This window comes from Bactrocera latifrons, unplaced genomic scaffold (assembly GCF_001853355.1).
Source record: "Bactrocera latifrons isolate USDA-ARS-PBARC rearing strain unplaced genomic scaffold, ASM185335v1 scaffold_143, whole genome shotgun sequence".
NCBI lineage: Eukaryota > Metazoa > Arthropoda > Insecta > Diptera > Tephritidae > Bactrocera > Bactrocera latifrons.
The window spans coordinates 641,660-660,479 of record NW_017534886.1 but is presented as its reverse complement, the minus strand read 5'-3'; the positions used below and the strand labels follow the sequence as shown (position 1 = coordinate 660,479).

General features: G+C 35.9%; 1 protein-coding gene across 2 annotated transcripts in view; it reads left to right on the top strand.

Annotated features, from left to right (window-relative positions):
* The first annotated feature begins 11,425 nt into the window (after positions 1 to 11,425).
* Positions 11,426 to 18,820, top strand: part of LOC108965642 (GTP-binding protein Rhes) — a 12,386-nt gene continuing 4,991 nt past the window's right edge. For both annotated transcript variants that reach the window (XM_018928185.1, XM_018928186.1), the window contains exons 1-2: positions 11,426 to 12,446; positions 15,635 to 15,828. In XM_018928185.1, the coding sequence (XP_018783730.1) occupies positions 11,959 to 12,446; positions 15,635 to 15,828 (682 nt within the window). In that variant the 5' untranslated portion in view covers positions 11,426 to 11,958. The remainder of the gene's footprint in view (positions 12,447 to 15,634; positions 15,829 to 18,820) is intronic.

The window sequence follows — 18,820 nt, the reverse complement described above, 5'->3', positions numbered from 1 at the left end:
AAGTAAAAAATATGTTTATTATTCCATCCAAATATAAATGACTTCCCCTCTGGGACACTTAGTATTTTGCTTTTTCTAGTTTAAGAAGGTTATGTCTCGTCTTTTATTTACCGCGTAATATCGCCACACTGTATTTTTCTACTACTAAGGGGTCAGTAGGGTAATCTGACCTATTTTATTGACTTTTTTTCATAGAAATTTTTATCATACATATCAGGAGGTACAGTGTCGAACAAAACTCGTTGGACCAACTCGAGCCTCACACATATTCCGTCATAACTTTGTAAATAGATACATTAGAAGAATAATTCTTTGGAAAGAAAGACCACATATTCTATATTAAGAAACAATGCAATTTTATTTTTCAACATTTATGTAAGATTTTTAAATTATAACAGAAGGGAAAAAAGTAAAATTTTCGTGGGAGATAACTCGCCGGGTGAGTGAGATGTGTTCTTTCACTGGCGGCCACGACTTCTCATGTTTGGATCATCTGAAAAAAAAAACCCAATTCAGTACGGAAATGGTTCGTCGCTACTAGAATCATGAAAAAATGTTGATAAATAATAAGTAATTAACGTTTTTTTTTTTTAATTTATCAATTTCTTTTTTTTTACATAAATTTTGTCACAACATTGTCAATAAATTATAAAAAAAATATTGGGACGATAGCCAGGCGTTTTGTGAACATTTAAAAAAAAATTTTTGAAAATCAGTTGAGTAGTTCGATCGGAATCATGTTCGCCAGTTTAAAAAAGTGTGTTTTGAAAAAAGGCGTTAAAAGTTTTAGTTGTGCACTCCAAGCACTCCGAACGTCGAGCGGTATTATTATTTTTGGGCCTTTTTCGAAACCTTGCAATGGTAAAGTGGGTTTCTACATTAATTCTAAGTGTACAGAACAGAAAATTCTACACAAAAACAAAATTTTACCCTACTGACCCATAAATATTATCTCTGCTCGGAATTTTTGTCTGAAGGAAAAATAAATAAAAGATCTGGATTATGATATGCGTTGAAATTCGGCTGACTGTACATCAGTCCGACTTACCTACGCCCACTTCCAATATGTATTTTCTTCGTCGCCATATACATACTTGACTTTATTCTGTATATATCATTCAAAATATATAAAGAAACATCGGGGCTGAGTTTATTATAATATATCCCTGTCTATATGTTTACTTGGTTTGAATATTCCAGGAAATTGTGAGGTATCTTAATGAAATTTATTATATAGGTTATATAGATAAAACGTGTCAATTCTTATCCTTAGCTACTATATACGTAATAGCAAAACTCCAAACTCAAGGTTGGCCTGAAAAAAAACCTGAAAAATACCGTATTTATCGATCAATATGTAAGATATCTAGCAAAATTAAGTGAGCATTTAATGCGTAGAAACTGCATATTAGATTATAGCCGAGTTAACCATAGCGCACCAGTCATTTCTTCTTTTTGCAAGATGGCGCCAATTGCAGATTCCAAACGAAGTCAGGTTCTTCTCCACCTGGTCTTTACTACAGACTGCAAGTCTTTTTCTTCCTCTGCTTTCCCGGCGTATACTGCATCGAATACTTTCAGAGCTTCAGTGTTTTCGTCCATTCGAATAATACGACCTAACCAGCGTAGCCGCTGTCTTTTAATTCGCTGTACTATATCATCGAATGGGATATTTGCTGTGAGCAAATCGCAGAACCTTTCTTTCGAAAACTCGAAACGTCGACTCCTCAGAGGTTACCATATTATAGAGTTTGGTCTTTGTTTATCGAGGCAGGACTTTACTTCTCAATTGCCTACTCAGTCGGAAGTAGCACCTATTGGCAAGTGTTGTTCTGCGTTGAATTTCTTGCCTGATAAAATTCACTGTCGGACCCATTTGCTTTGTTTCATTATCCTAACATCGCGGGTGATTGAAAATTGTACCTGCTGTATTAAGCTCTGCAGCTCGAATTATTTTCTCCAGCAGCAGGTTGAAGAAGTCGCACGATAAGGAGTCGCCTTGTTGATTTTCCAGGTCTAAAGCCACAATGATAAAGTCTAATCAGTAAACGTACTTGAGTTATACCAAAAGTGAATTCAGATTTTCTTTGCCAATACAAATTGCGAATTGCCAGAGCATACAATTTTCAGATACCTACTTAGAGTTCCTTTTTAAAGTATTTTGGATATGGGTTTATGTATGTTTATGTTTCTCATTACGGATAACAACATAAAAATATCACTCATCACCTCTGCTACTTAGTTAAACATGTATTCAGATCACTTTTGAATGTTAAAGAATTAACGCAGCATAAACATGGAGATGCACTTAGAACGTGCTTAAATACATACACGCACTCAATAGAAAATAACTTGTGCGGCAATAATTTTATGAAATACATATATGCATTTATACGTAGATCTCACAGTATCAAAATTTATTCTTATCTCCTCCGTGAAGTCAGTTTAATGTACGTGATTGTGTTCTGTCTGCAGCTCTGTCATTATTAGACTGACATATCAATTTTCTGCCCGAACGCAAATAGCAAATGCCCACATCATAAGTCATAAGTCCACAGGTCAGTAATTGGCATCTACGCATATGTACTTTTGGCAGTAGTACAATGTAAGTATATATGTACATATATGTATATGTATGTCTGCATTAAAATCGTATAATAGCGATAGGGGGTGGACTTGCAAAACTTATAAATATTAATGTCGAAATTCTAGCACCACAACAGCATGGGGTGAAAAGTTGAGAAGAACTTTTTTCTTTGATTCGAGATTTTCCATACAAATATAATTTTTTTGTTAAATGAGCGATTTTATTTTAAGTAAACTACACGAAATCGAAGCCATCCCATTGCTAAAAGCATTATAAGATCTTAAATCAATAATTAGCTTCGATTAATTAAATTTTTTGAAGTTAAATGTTGCTCATACGCACTGACAAATTTTATTAGTAGACAGCCAACTGCAATATTCAGTGTGAGATGTTAGTTTACTACTTTTATAGTATGTTTTTTTTTTTACTTAAATGGAAATTCCCGAAAAACTTGTAAATAAAACTAAGCAATAAAGAGCTTTTTATACAAATATTTCGTAGTTTCCAACCAAATAAAACAAATTTATTAAAATTCCACTAAACCATGCATTGGGATCAGCGGAGTACTCTACCGTTCACGATACTCAAACAAATTGAAAAAAAAAATAGTAATCCGAGCGAAGCCTTTATTTTTAAAATTTGTTATGACAGTGAAAATATGAATAGTTGAGCTCAGGCTTAATTTGTTGCCTACACAGCTTAGCGCCCGCAGTGCAGGTGCCGAAGCCATAAGCTGGTGTAATTTTCAAAAGAGAATTACAAATAAGAACTCTTTGGTAAAATAAGCTCAAAGAATTTCTATATTTGTATTTTTTCCTTTGCCAAGAGTATGAAAAGCGAAATTATATTTGAATGGCAAAGCGTTTACACGCCCGTTCATAAACGGTGAGAAAACTTGTTTTATAAATACCAACAACCTTTTCTGATGTCGATATCCACTTAGCATGTGCATTTAAGATTTGCTGTCGCCAGTGAGTCGACTTAGAGTGGAGCCCCTTTTGTAATTTTGCACAGTTTTTCTTTAAATTTTTATTGATCTTCAGTTAACAAAATGCAATCCACAAAAATGACATTTTCCTGCAATCATACATTTCGATTTCTCAGAGGAATGCTAAACTATTTCTTTTTACTATAAGAAATCTTTTGATTTCACTAAATAGCTGTCGCTAAATTTCTTTCATCCGCGTATCACAAATTAAATCACCAGCCAATCTGAAGACCCTTGCATGCTAAGCAGGATGTCAATACAAGTGGTGTCTGGGAGTAAATAGTCCAGTCACGCGACGCACAGTGAGAAGGCGGCATGGGCTTCAATTAAGTGACAAACGTTGGCATTTAAATTGTGTGCTTGAAGCAACTAGTAAGCTAAGAGGCTCACATACGCGCCTAAAATGGAAATTGTGCACTCGAATAAGTTCTCGCTTATATATATCCGTAATAGCATGCTTGACGCAAGCATCTACATATTTTTGAAAACATTATTGTTTTACTAATTAATATGGCTCGTTTAATTTAATATTTCTGTATATTTTGTTAGGTAACTCGTGTTTTAAGAGTCACCTCACCACCAATGCAATGATTTGTAGTTGGAAGTACATAATAAACTACTATACGCAAAAAATAGTAAGAATTTGTTCATAATTTTCAAAATATTATTTATTCTTTAAAATTTATGTCGTCTTTCTCAAAAAACTCCCCCTTGGCCCCAACACACTTATGGCGACGATTTTTTTAATCTTCGAAACAGTTGTTAAAGTAAATTTCCGAAATAGCCTTCAATGCGCGTAGCGTGAACGTCTGTTTCCGTGTCGCAAGCATAGATCCAAGACACATCGCCACTAATAATAGAATTCAAGACATCCCAATAGGGCCAAATGATTTTTACTGATACTTCCGACATTCCAACGATACCTTACTGGTATCTCTATCTGCTAATCGTCGATTCTCAAGCACCAATTCCTTTATTCCATTGAGGTGTTTATTATTAGTTGATGGTCGTTTTGGATGGGGAGTCTAATGTTAACACTAGAATATCGTAAATAATTCAAGCATCATCTGCAATTCAACTATTCCTACGCCTAATTTAATATTAAGACGAGCTTTAAATAATAAAGAGACATTTTCTATAATTTTACACAGTATTTTAGCCGATTCATCGCTCTTGCTAGTTCCTTTTTGAACGTGACGCTAAACACTTTTTTATTTTATTATATCTTGCAGAGTAGATTTTAGCGCAATCTTAATATATATATATATATTATATATATCTCCGTACATACAGTTGTGTTCATGAAAATAGTAGTGCAACAACTTCATACACATACAAATCATTCCTAAAATATTCTGACTTGCCAAGTCGAAAACCCCAATTATTTCAGTAAAATAGACATTTCAAATTATGAAAACGAAGAAATTGCGGGACTTTTGCGATAAGGATATTTAAGAGTTTTAATAATTTCCGATGAAAAGTTTCAGAAATCCCAGTGCCCTTTCCTTTTTAGTGGGTAGAGGAATAAGGGCTTTGTGTCGATAAGCGAGAATTCATAATGAAGCTAAGGAAACCAGACAGAACATACAAGGAAACCACGCTATAGTGGGACACAGCTTTACAATATTATGCAATAAAACATAGTGACAAAATGGATGTTATTAGGGGAAAAGCAGATTATAATTTATTTAAGAAATAGTCCCTCTAGATACTAAAATTTTTTTAAAAAATTATTTAAGTTTTTCAGTTACTGCTCTTATAAATCGTAGGAGACAATTCAGAACAATTTATAGCGAAGAAACAAGTAGCTTCTAGGATAAAGTTCAGCAAAAGAACATTTCCTCTACATAATGACGTGATGTGTATTTCCATCTATTATGAGACACACAATATCATTCCAGATATGCTACCAAAACTTTTAAGCATGGTGATCTGACCATTATAGTACGAGTACCAGCTTGCTTTTCGTACCATGGCTTCGGTCTTATACATTTTATCAATGGCATCGCTAATCGAACAGTGTTTGTGTATAAACCTACTTTAAAATATTATGTTGTTATTTTCCTCTTAAGATATGCCTAGCAAACTTTTCTGAGTGGCATTCCTTTAGGAGTGGACAGAAACAATTCTTTTACATATGATTCAAGCAGCTCACGACTTTCGGTCTTTGACCACGAGGACAGGATTGTGCACCGGGTTTGGGACCCGCCACGTAAAAAATGTCCCCAATCAAAAATAACAACCAGCGTCGTATGAGAGACCCCCCCCCTTTTGATGACGACCATGGCAAACGACTGAAGGACTACGATTTAAGGGCATGCACCTGAAATGTCCGGTCCCTTAATTTGGAAGGTATCCATGCACAGGTGGTTGATGTCCTCGTTAGAGTGAGGGCTGACATCAACGAAGTGCGATGAAATTACTTTTGCTTGTTATTGAATGCGTAGTTTGTGTTTTTGTATTTTTACTTTATTTTTTTTTATTATTTTTTTTTAACATCCAACCGGCGCTACCATTTTTATGAACACAACTGTATATACGGCCACATTGAAGGAAACTTAGCTCAGAGGATTGTTATGTAAAGCGAGGCGCGTATCCACGTAAATGTATGTGACCGGAAAATTTGCAAACAAAAACATATTTTATGCTAATTTAATTTTCACAGGCTACAAAAGTTTGCGGACTAAGCTGCTGCGAGCAAGAATAATACAAGTAGTAAAACCTACAATAGCAAAGAAGCGTCGTGCAGCATATTAAATGCAAACGAGGCGAGTTTATTAAATGAAAATATGGTAATAATAATTGAAGTGTCCCACCCATAGCCCCTGTAGTCACCATTCCATTTCATTACCAGTGTTAGACAGCTCGCAGTTGTTGTACTAAATGGCTATTAGCAGAAAAATAACGTTTCACTCTTAAAATTAGTTTTAACTAACAGTTATTCAAGCAGGAAAGCACCTCAGCTTTATCTTGCCACTACACTGCACTCACTAGTACAAACCTAGTGGATCACTGAAGCGCTACGATATTTAAGCAAAATACTTCAAACTTGCCAGCTTCCCGTATTAATCTTTGTTTTGGTCAATTTCAGCACTTAATTCAATTTATCTGCTCTATTTCACCCTTTCGCTGCAGGAACTTGGAACTTGCACTTAGCGGCACTTGTTAGCAGATCAACAGCAATGAAAAGTACTTTGGCATGAACAGTAGAGGCAACCTTGTTAACGGCTGTAACTTGGGCGTTCTTTACTTCATTAATCAAAGACAGCACAGTAGCGGCAACATAAATTGCAATTACAGCAAACCATTAAGAGCAGCATGCAACCAACTAAGCATTGCCAACCGAGCGTCGGAGATTAATGGCGCCAACAGACGGCCGCAGCCATATTTAATTGCATCAATCGTTACTGTTTCGTATATAATTAATACTAAACACTTGACGACGTAACCTTTATAAATCCGCTGGTATTTACTTTGACGAAAAGCCATATATAAGGACGCCATGTCTACATTGCGGCCACCCTTATCTATTTCTTTTAATTTTTTCAGCAAATGTTTTCTCCATTAACTCGTACTGCTTAGCTTGCTTCATTAAAATATTTTATTTATATTAGCGTCTTCTGGTTCATTGGTCAATTGACTGTACTAATTTAATGCTCGGCTAATATTTATGAGCATCAATTTCAAAATTTCGATTGGATTAAATTCTTGTGGTCATAACTAAGAGATTTATTAAAGAAAGTTTCGCACTTAAACGCTGATTATTATATTGCTTTTTTTTTTGTAAACCGATAATAAACAAAGAAAAACGAGGAAACATCTTAAATTTAGTTGAACCAAAGCTATTATACCCATCACAAATACGAAGATTGCTTACAAAAAGTTTATCTGGCAGATCAATGCTTTCTTGATTCGAACTGAACAATTTATTCGAATAATGGATCGCTTTCTTAGGCAATAACTAAAAATTTCTTGAAGTTATTTTACTTTTTTTTCTTAATTGCCCACCTAGTCCGAAGTAGCACAAGTAGGCAAGAGTTATTCTGCGTTAAATTTCTATGCTGATAGAGAACTTTTTTTTATCGGCTCGTTTGTCAAACTCTTCGTACTCACCCTCTCTCTGGTCTGCAAATGCGTCTCAGGTGCCTCTTCAACGATATGCTTTCTCTCCACTGCCACACGGCACTCACCTCATCGTAAATCAATGGTTTCGTTTGCAGCTGTTCGCAAATAGCTGGATATGCTGTTCCACAGTTCCCTTTCAGCTTCTAGACGTCGAACCTACCTTGTGTTTGTTGACGTGCGTTTTTTGCTACACAGAGGCGATGGCTGCAACAAGATAATGGCCCGAGTCAATGTTAGTACTACAGCTTATCATATTTCGGGCCCCAGCAAAGTCGATCAGCCTCAACCCATTTGTGAATGTTTCATCATGGAAGCTGAATTCATCGACCGTTGTATCAAAGGTACCTTCTTTGCCACATTTGCGTTAAAATCGCCAAGCACAATTTTGACATCGCGGCGGAGGGAGCTGTAATCGGTGCGCTCCAATTGCTCATAGAAGATATTTTTGGTCACATCGTCCTCCTCTTTCGTCGCGGCGTCGGTGCAAATCAGCGATATGCAGAAGACCTTCGCTATGCTTCGGATTGTGGCTAGATGTTCAATCGCCGAGGGGAATGCCAAGACTCTGCGACTGAATCTCTCTCCCACCACGAGTCCCACACCGAAATTGCGCTCCTTTATATGGCCAATGTAGTAAATGCCACAAGGACCTACTCGCATCAGTCCTTGTCCCGTCCATCGCATTTCTTGGACGTCGGTGATGTCACTCTTCACTTTAACGAGAACATCAACTAGCTGGACAGCAGCGCCTCTCCAATTCAGAGGCCACACATTCCAGGTACATGCCCTTAAATCGTAAACCTTAACATGTTTGCAGGGATCGTCATCAAAAGAGAGGTCTCTCATCCGACACAGTTTTGTTCTTTTCATAGGGAGTGTTATTTTACTTGGCGGGTCCTTAACTCTGCGCACAACTGTGGAGAGCAATATTTCGCTTTCTCACTTTAGCTCAGAGGAGAGAGATCAGAGGATACCTGATAACACCGAAAGTGGTGAGCTGCTTGAGAAATATGGAAAATAATCGTTTCTGGCCACTCCCAAGTGAATGGCGCTCAGAGAACTTTCCTCACTCGCCTGAACTTCTACATATGCCGTGGATATATTTGTTGGAGCTCTCTTAAATGTTGGTTTCAATCGAGTTTTAATAAAGTACTGAAAAGCTCTGGCTGCAATGAGTGCCAATATGCATTCAGTTTTAAATATAATACAAATATATAACAGTTTATAGAGGGAATGAGTAGTACAATTAAAAAGAAATTAATTAATAATTGTAAATAATTGACTTATAATACCATACCATATAAAACATAATTGAGTTTTTTTTTTCAATTTTAATGATACTTATGATTGCAAAAAAATAAGCGAGTCCTACAAAATCGCAAACTTTTGTGATTGACGGTTTATTGGTAGAACAATTTACGGCACTAAAAGTTTGGCAGAGTTAAAAGGAAATCAAATAAATATGTATATTCCACTTCTACGGATAATGGAGAATAACTAAACAATTCAATTTCAGTGACAAAAACTAAGACCGTTTTACCCACGTGGCTATTTCGCATTGTTATGCACAAAATTCACAAAAATTGCGGTCGCGTTTGTTCGTTTATTTGCGAATTTAGTTTGAAATAAATTGCAGAGTTTACGTTAATTAAGTGTGCAGATGTGTGTGAAAATCCCACAGCGCTGCAAGTGTTCACACATATGCCGTACTTTATTAACTTTTTACATTCTCTTGTGTTCTGGCACTAACATCTGCGAAAATTGTTGGCTATTATCCTATATATTATATATGTATTATGCACATAAGCTTTTGCAATTATATAAGTTCACAACTCACAGTTCATTTCATGCAGTTTGTTAGAGGAAATTATGCTAACGGTATTAAAACAATTACAAATTCTAAATTGAATAAATCTAAAAGGTTAAAAAGTAATTAAAATCCAATCGTGGATAATAGTTGCGTGGATTAAGTTACGTAAATATTGTGTATGGGCATAAGAGCGATATTTCTGTTATCCACAGTAACTTAAAATATTCATCTCATCAAAAAGTGGTATAAATTTGCGAATATTTTTGCGCGATTTTTTTCCCCCACCTTTCGACGTGGATTAACTCAGTTAGAGTGCATGCATGAACTTAATTCAACTCTTGGCGATAAAGCTCCATCAAGGTTCAATATTCAAGGTGAATACATCAATCCAACACGATTTCCGTGAAGGTAGTCCAAAATCCGTTGTTGTTCTCGAGATGTCGTGTTGTAAACACATATTTTCCACGTCCATTTCATCCAATTCGTATCAAAAATATTCAATTATCATTGAGCCTACCGCTTGATCATCACGGAAGAAGTATGGCTCAGTGACGCCGTAGATTGCTGCTGATTTTGCTTATTGATGAAGTCACTGAGCCAGAAATGTTGAAGATGATTTTTATACCCTGAACAGGGTATATTAAGTTTGCCACCAAGTTTGCAACACCCAGAAGGAAACATCGGAGATCCTATAAAGTATATATTTAAATGATCAGTATGATGGCTGAATCGATTTAGCCATGTCCGTCTGTATATATACGAACTAGTTCCACAGTTTTCAAGATATCGTTTTGAAATTTTTCAAACGTCATTTTCTCTTCAAGAAGCTGCTCACTTGTCGGAACTGCCGCTATCGGACCACTATAACATATAGCTGCCATACAAACTGAACGTTCCGAATCGAATCCTTTTTTTGAAAACTTTCACATTTGACAACGTATCTTCACCAAAGTTGGCACTAAGCCAACAATGTAATCTACGAAAAAATTGCTCAGATCGGGTTACTATAGCATATAGCTGCCATACAAACCGAACGATCGAAATCAAGGGCTTGTGTGGGAAACTTTCTCAATTGACGATATATATTCTGCAAATTCGTCGAGGTTTATTCTCGAAGGCAACGCTACAATAGTTGAAGAAATTTTGCAGGTCGGTAACAATGGTATACAAACGTAAGATCAATTGTCTTTATTAAATAACCTTAATGTTTCTAGCAAACAACATGGCTAAAAAGAACTAGTAAAATGATTTCCTTTGAATGAAAACCACTGGCCGGTCACATCTTTGAATTTACTTAAACACATATTTACTAAGAAAAATGCGTCTGTTAAGGTTGTATTAGCTTCGGCGACGACATCACAGAGATGCCCAACGCTTGAGAACGGCAAGTGAAAGACTGATTGGGTCTTCCTCAACTAAAGCGCTAGCCACAGTAATATTCTCGATACTATGCGTATATGCACTTCTTTACTTCACTGGCACATGGTCATTTTTTACTGTGCCTATGGATTCAAAGTTTTCCACCAGACGCTCAATTAATGACCTGACAGGACGACTACGACCACAATTAATTTGACATAGAGCTCTTAAAGTTGCGCCCACTGACTCCGAATTTTAATAGTAAATTTTAATAATTTCGGCTCATTGTTGGATCGTATATATTTCCATGCTGAAATAGTAAATCGTATTGACGAGAAATGTTAAAAGAACGAAAAATATGACGTCGGTCTGCTTTTGTAGTGTCTTTTTTGAAAATCAAATTCTTTTAATAGTTATTTTGTATTTAAAACGTTTTTTCTTGTTATTAATTATTGATTTTGCTAACTAAAAGGTAAAGGTGTACTTTTGTAATAAACGCACAAAATTCTACTTTCATTGCAGATTCGGCAACACCGGTTTTCAACGGAAGGAGTTAGAGCGGAACGATGTATATTTCCTAGTTTCAATCAAATAAACTAATATGCACAAACTAAAAAACAAAATGAAATATTGCCAATTTTCAATTAAAACACGGAGTGAAGCTTTTGAAAATAAATTGAAATATATTCTGATACATACATACGTGCATGAGGGGAATTAATCCATTAAAATAACCAAGAATAATACTCGAACAGATAATGTAAAAACCCGAAAAATAAAGGTCCAAAAAGAAACGAAAAATCGCAATATTGCACACATTCGTACTTATATACATATTGGGCGCTAACATGTTATATATTCCAGCTTTTCGTTAATCAATTTCGGTATATTTTGATTACTTTCGACTAGCAACAATTGTGATTTCGCTGTTGGTTTTCTTTTTAAATTTTTTTCAATTTTCTTTTATTGTTGCGAATTTGCGAAAATACACACCAATATCCGCAATGCGGCATTAGAATATTACGCGAATTCGAATTCGCTATATCGATTATTGTTAACGGTTTGCACGCTGCGCCTACACGCCGGTTGATGGGCGCGTTTGATGTTGCCGATGGTGGCAAAATGGATCGATGTCGAAATTGGTTTTGCGCGCGTAGTAATAATAATGACTATGCCGAAGTGGCCGTAAATGACCCGCTCAAAAATCTAACCAATTCCATTTCGGATACAATACGTGACCACGTGCGCGACATGAGCAGCAGTAATGGTGGTGGTTTTATGACCGCAGCAACCACAACACCTCCACCATCTATGGCTACAACAACACCAATGCACTCGACGACTACATCGCATGTGGTTACATTTCTGGATGATGTCGGCGCAAGCGGTAGCAATGGCGCGGTTACGACTAGTAGTCGTGTGGTCAGCCACACAGAGTTGCATCCACCCATGGTTGATGGCAATTTGGACGTAATCGAAGCCGTAGAGGATTTCGCTAATGGAACTGGCATCGGTTTATCGCTATGTGATGATAGTGTGCCATCATCGAAAAACTGCTATCGCCTCATTATGCTGGGGTAAGTGAAGATTTTGCAGATCTTTTAAAGTAATTCTTATTTTTTGGAAGTTATCTAATACCTCTCCTCACATGACCTTTATTTCCTTACTTAGTCCCCTCATACACATATGTTGGAAGACATTAACTTAAAAGTATTGATTTTATACTTTATTAAATGTTTCGCTATTGATAATCTCCTGTGGCTGATGGCATTACATCAGCACTTCTGCAACGAACTGTCACGCATTCGTGCAATTGGCTGATAACCATATACAGAACAGACTCAGATAATCTCGATACTTAGACGACTGCGAGCTTAATTCCAAATAATTGGGTTACAAGGTCGCTCAGCCTAGCCTGGTTTCCGTTGACCTGCTTACATACCTTCGAAGGAAACATGGGAGGGAAGAAATCGCTGGTGAAGAGGAGCGATGAGGTTTTTTTACGGCTGGATCAAAGCTTCTTGGGAGGATTGGTGGAAGTTTACACTGCGCTATAAGGAGCTCTTCGCTCTCAGCAGTTCAAGCGATAAGATTGAACACCTTACCTGATGCCAGCCACATGACCTGTGTGATCCCCCCGTGATATTGAGGGTTCAGCCATCTTACCTAACCTATTTAAAACTGTTATATGACACGTTTATTGGTGGCATCGATCTATGCTTGTAAACAAATTGCCTTCGTAGGCATTAGATTCGGTTGTTCTTTATGCTACGAAAAATACAAAATATATTTTATACTGTCTTGGATCTTGGTCCCTATAAAAGTTGCTGTTTGCTGTGATTTGTCTGCTCAATGCATCATCGGTCCATACCAATATATTTTTAAACTCTTACATTTATTGTGCTTTATTTTAAAATGAAATATATATATATATATCTGAAAAGACAATCATCATAAATATCCAAACATGAACCACCAAAAATTTTTTTCCGAATATAAACAATTCAATCACGCAATGGCACCGAAATGAAAAATTAATGTATATTGGGTTGATATATTTGGTGGATGCTATTAACAGCCATTTAAAAAACTGATGAACAAAAATAAATCACAAGATTTGGAGAAGACGAGGATTGGTAATGGGTTGTTATGGTGGAATAGTGTTTTTTTAACCTTTTTCAAAATAATCTTTTCAATTTTTCTAAAATCGCATAAAAATGTATAACACAACAATTTTCATTGGAATAACGTTCTCAAGGTCAAAATGTTCTGTCTATTTACATTAAGCTCGTCAATATATGACTTCATATACAGTCGTATGTTTTGAGTTATTATAGCAAAACAACTAAATTTAAAAGTCATTGGCTTGACACATAGATGGCTACCAGAATTAAATCCATATAATTTTTAGTTGACCGTAAACCTTCTAAAGACGCGATTATAAATCTGACAGCAGTCGGATCTGTAGTTTGTGAATTACTTGTATATCATTTTAGGTGAAGCAAGTTATTAGCAGTTATCGCCCAAAAAAAATTCATAAAATATTTTTATATAACCGTAAAGTGAAGTTGTTCAAGAACACTCTAAAGATATTAACTTATTCATTTACGAATATTTGGGTATTAGAAAGATCTAAGCAATGCGCTAACTCACTTTCTACCAAAAACAATGACAAGTTGATGATTCGGAGTAATGCTTAGTGAAGTTTAAAAAAAAAACCGATTTTTTGCTTGAATATGTGACAATGCGAAACACGTGGCTCCATCATTCCTTTCCGAAGTCCAAGCAACAAATGAAGGACGAAACTGCCGAATTTGAATAAAAGGAAAGTGCTATTTCACCAAGTGCACTGTCATAAGTGGAAACAAGGCAAACATTTACGAATATGAATTGGAATTCTATTCTCAGATCTCGCTATAATTAAAATTTGCCAAAAAAAAGTGTGTGTTTGCTATGGCAGACCATGGACTTTTCAAATGATCTGCTAAGTATGTCTTCAGCATATATTGTACTATAAGCATAGTCTTCAACGCTATTCTAAATTAATTAATTTCAGCTGAACTTTTTGTAAATTGGATTAACACCAAATAAAATAGTGAATTGTTTCATAATGAACCAACCCACTTACAGTTGGGCAAATTTCATAGTTCTTGCAAAATGCTGGAGACGTCGTAGTAACCGTCTTATTTCAGCTAAAGTCATGGTGACCAATGGTAACTTGTCTCAGATCTGTGTAATATATTTATACCCACAACAGGGTATATTAAATTTACCACGAAGTTTATAACATAGCTTGATGAGCTAAATCAATATTACCAACTAAGTCTGTATATTCACGATTTATGTATACTGTGTTTGAGATATCAGTATGAAATTTTGCACACATCAATTTCTCTCCAAGAAACGACTGACTTGTCGGAACCGCCGATTTTGATCCACTAGTCATCCAAACTGTACGATCAAACTCAAACCCACTTTGGAAACTTTTTTTATTTGTTGAGATATCTTCACATGGCATGGATTATTGTCCAAATCAACGGTCCAATATCCGAAGAAATTGATAAGATCGGAACATTGTAGACTATAGCTGCCATATATACTAAACGACTCAGCTTTTTCTTATTATTTTAAATTATTTTTCTTCGGACATATTTTTCATTTAGTAACAATAATTTATAAAGAAATGCTTGAACCAGCACACAGTCACAAAATATTAAGTTTTAAAACACTGTATGTAGCGTTTCTATTTTTTCAAACAACACTGTATAAACCGGTATTAATACATTGCAGCCGCACGTGCCTTTTTCACACGCCAGCTACAATTAGTACTTTGTCCATGCATACTTACATGAAAAAAGGCAGAAAGGAGTGCGATGCAGAACTGAACATTAAAAGGACAATGGGACAATGAAAGTGTGTACATAGTTACATAAATATATATGTGCGATATACACACTATGATTCATGTGTGTAAATTTGTGTGTTAATGGTACAATTTTGTAGTACTTCAATAATTTTGTTCGCGGCATTTGTCACGAAAAGTGAACAGTCACATTCGTTTTCTTATCGCTCTTAATTAATTAATTTACAAAAGTTACTTCAAAACGAAATATATGTGTATACATACATATGTATTTAGAAATACACTCTTATTCATACTCAAGTTACAATTGAATTTATTGTTTCCTTCGACGCTTTTATATTTTCGTGCTTTCGCGTTCTTCCTTTCGAATGTGTCTAATTTTCATTTGCCATTTATTGTCAGCTCGTCACGTGTGGGAAAATCATCGATTGTGGCACGTTTTTTGGGTAATCGCTATGACGACGCTTACACCCCGACCATCGAAGACTTCCACCGAAAGCTTTATCGAATACGCAATGAGGTGTATCAGCTGGATATATTGGATACGTCGGGCCATCATCCGTTTCCAGCGATGCGACGCCTATCATTCATGACCGGTAAGTAACACCATACTTATATACACTTATTTATACGTATGTATACACTAGTAGACAAAACTACGTACATAGCCAACAGTATAATATTAAGGTGGTCTTCAAGGGAAATGAAAGTAAATCAACTTCAAATAAGAAAAGTCTTTTAAATTAACATGAAAAGTATCATTAAAACTCAGACTAAATTTACGTAGAACTGTGAGGATACGAGTGTACCGCATAAACGATATACAGCTGGATGACAAGCTGTCCACAGCAGGCTGTAAAAGCATTTCCTTGTGGGAATTTCAGTTACAAAGTGTCTGGCTATGAGACAATCGGTGGGTTTGGCAATGAAAATCACAGCACAATGGGGCTACCAACTGCGTTTTTTCATAGATATGTTTGCGGTTTGGAAAAGTAAGGCAATAAATACCTGAAAGAGCAAACCCATAAGAGCAATAAACTGCTATCTGGTGTGGTAAGAATAAGTAGATGTTGTTTGACATCTAGCAGACACATATGTATATTTACATGCAAAACTAGGGCTCTAAGAAGCAAAGAGCTTAAAGAAGAAACAGTGCCGCAGAAAAGGTAGCACGATGACACACGAATTACTTTTATACAGATAGACGAATGGAGTAGCATTTAATGGAAGTTGGATAGGCTTTATGGGCGTACACAACCAAGAACAGCATATTTATTCAGGATGTTTGGCTTAAGCAATTCGGTGTCAATTTAGACAATAGAGATGTTAAGCGTTTTACTATTAACTGCACTGTGTTACTATTTGTAAAGAAATCTCGGAAATTATATTAAATATTTGAAGGATAGTAATAGAAAGCTTGACTAAAATGAAAATGATAAAGTCGCCTATTTTCCACAGCTGCTGGATTAAAAGATTGTGTGATTTTAATTCAGTATTTTCATCTCTTTTATACAATTTAGAGATCTACCTTATCCAATAAGGGTGTGCGTATATTTGTGGGCCTATAATTGTTTGTACTACTGTGAACAAAAAATAGTAAGACTTTGTTCATAATTTTCTTAATTCATTCATTCTTCAAAATATTGCAATTATTTTGAGGAAGATGACGCGCCAAAGTAATCGCTCATGGTTACTTGTGACAACTTATTTTCCAATCCTGAAAACAGTTGTTAAAGTAAATTTCCGGAATAGCCTTCAATGCGCGTAGCAATTCACGTGTAATGTCTTCGATTGACTCAAAGCGGTCCGCAGCTCAATCAGGTATTTATGGTGGTTGCAGCACAATTTTTGTTGAAAATTTGGCAAAAAACTCAATGCAAAAACCAAGAGTTATCACCGCACAATTTCGTCCTCTCTTTACGAATAGATTCGCTCAAACGATGCCTAACACTCTAGTAGTATTCCTTGTTGACAGCTTGGATTTTGAAGGGCACCACACTTCGATAATCGAGGAAAACTATCGACATAACATTGATTTTCGGCCTGCTTTGCCGGTTTTTTTTCGGATTTGATTCGCCTTTGTCACGACATTCGGCCGATTGATCGTCTGTTTCCGGGCCGTCAACACAGATCCAAGACTCATCGCCAATAACAAAACGCATCATTCTGGTAGTCGAAAAGCATTGCATAGACGTTAATGCAACGCTGTTTTTCAAAAAAATTTAGTGACTTTAGAACCAGTCGTGCTATCACTGTTCTTAGGCAGAACAAATCTTTCAAAACTTTCCGATTCCTATTGCTTCATTTTTTGATCGTCTGTTGATGTTGATGGCCGTCCTGGACGTGTTCGTCGTCAACGCCATCTCGACCCTCTATGAATAATTTTTACCAATTAAAAACACTTGCTCGCACCAAAAAATTATCACCGAAGCCATTTTCCAACATTCTGGATCATTTCGGCACCATAAATTTGATTCGGCACACAAACTTTAATGGAACTTCTATGTTGAATAATTCCACTCATCATTTGACACAGGTGTGACTCACATTTATTCCAACCCAGAAAAAAATATTCCAACGACAAAGGGGACTTCGCACGAAATTTAAATACTCGTATCTTACTAGTTTTTGGCCACGATATTTACAAAATCCAAAAATACGATAATTTAGCTTGTCAAAGAGCTAATTTGTTGATAACAGCGGAGTAATTATTAAAAACTTCCTTCGATGAGAGATGCTTCCATGAATCCTTTTAATGTCACATTAATTTAATTTTGTGCTTGAGAAACCCAGTTGCAGATAATAAAATAGGTTTTTATAATACTTTATTACTTATAACTAAAGAAATAAGCACGAAAAACAATATCAACATTTCTTTTCTAAAATTTAGCAAAACCTAAAGTGTGCCTTACGACTATAGATTTAGAATTGCCATTCATTGTCACTACGGAAAATTGTAAGCAATTACAATTAATTTATTTTATGTTTTCCTGCACTATTTCAACTTTAGACTACAATGCCAACAACACATAACCACTGTGCCGCGTTTTCATTCTCTGAAATTCCCGTGGGCGCCACTTTGCGGGCATTTCTCCAATAGCGTTCACTATAGACAAAGCTTACAATTTAAGCCGATTTGCTTTTTCTAGGATTTTTATGACCTACAAAGCTTACTGTATATATGCGAGCTGCATATGCACACATAAAAGCATAGCTTCGCAGAAATAAGACTAAATCCAAACCTAGTATACATGTATAGCACATATAAGCCGGTATTTTCGTAGGCTGCCAAATGTGCACACAAACTGCAAATCGTCAGCCAAAATTTGGCATTTCTCACATTTTTCAACACAACGTTTAGGATACTAGAAACACAGAAGTAGTTGAAAGTTGAAATTCTAATTCCGAGCGCAGCCGAACGTTGTTCAAAGCTTTTGTAAAAAACACTATATATCGTCACCTATGAGGCAAAATAACGTAACATCACTTTTCATAAGCTTAGGCGAAGGATAAATGTTGTAATAGAAACCACTCCTATAGAAAAAAAATTTTTGGTTATATATTGGTTATTATATCTCACAGCGATTT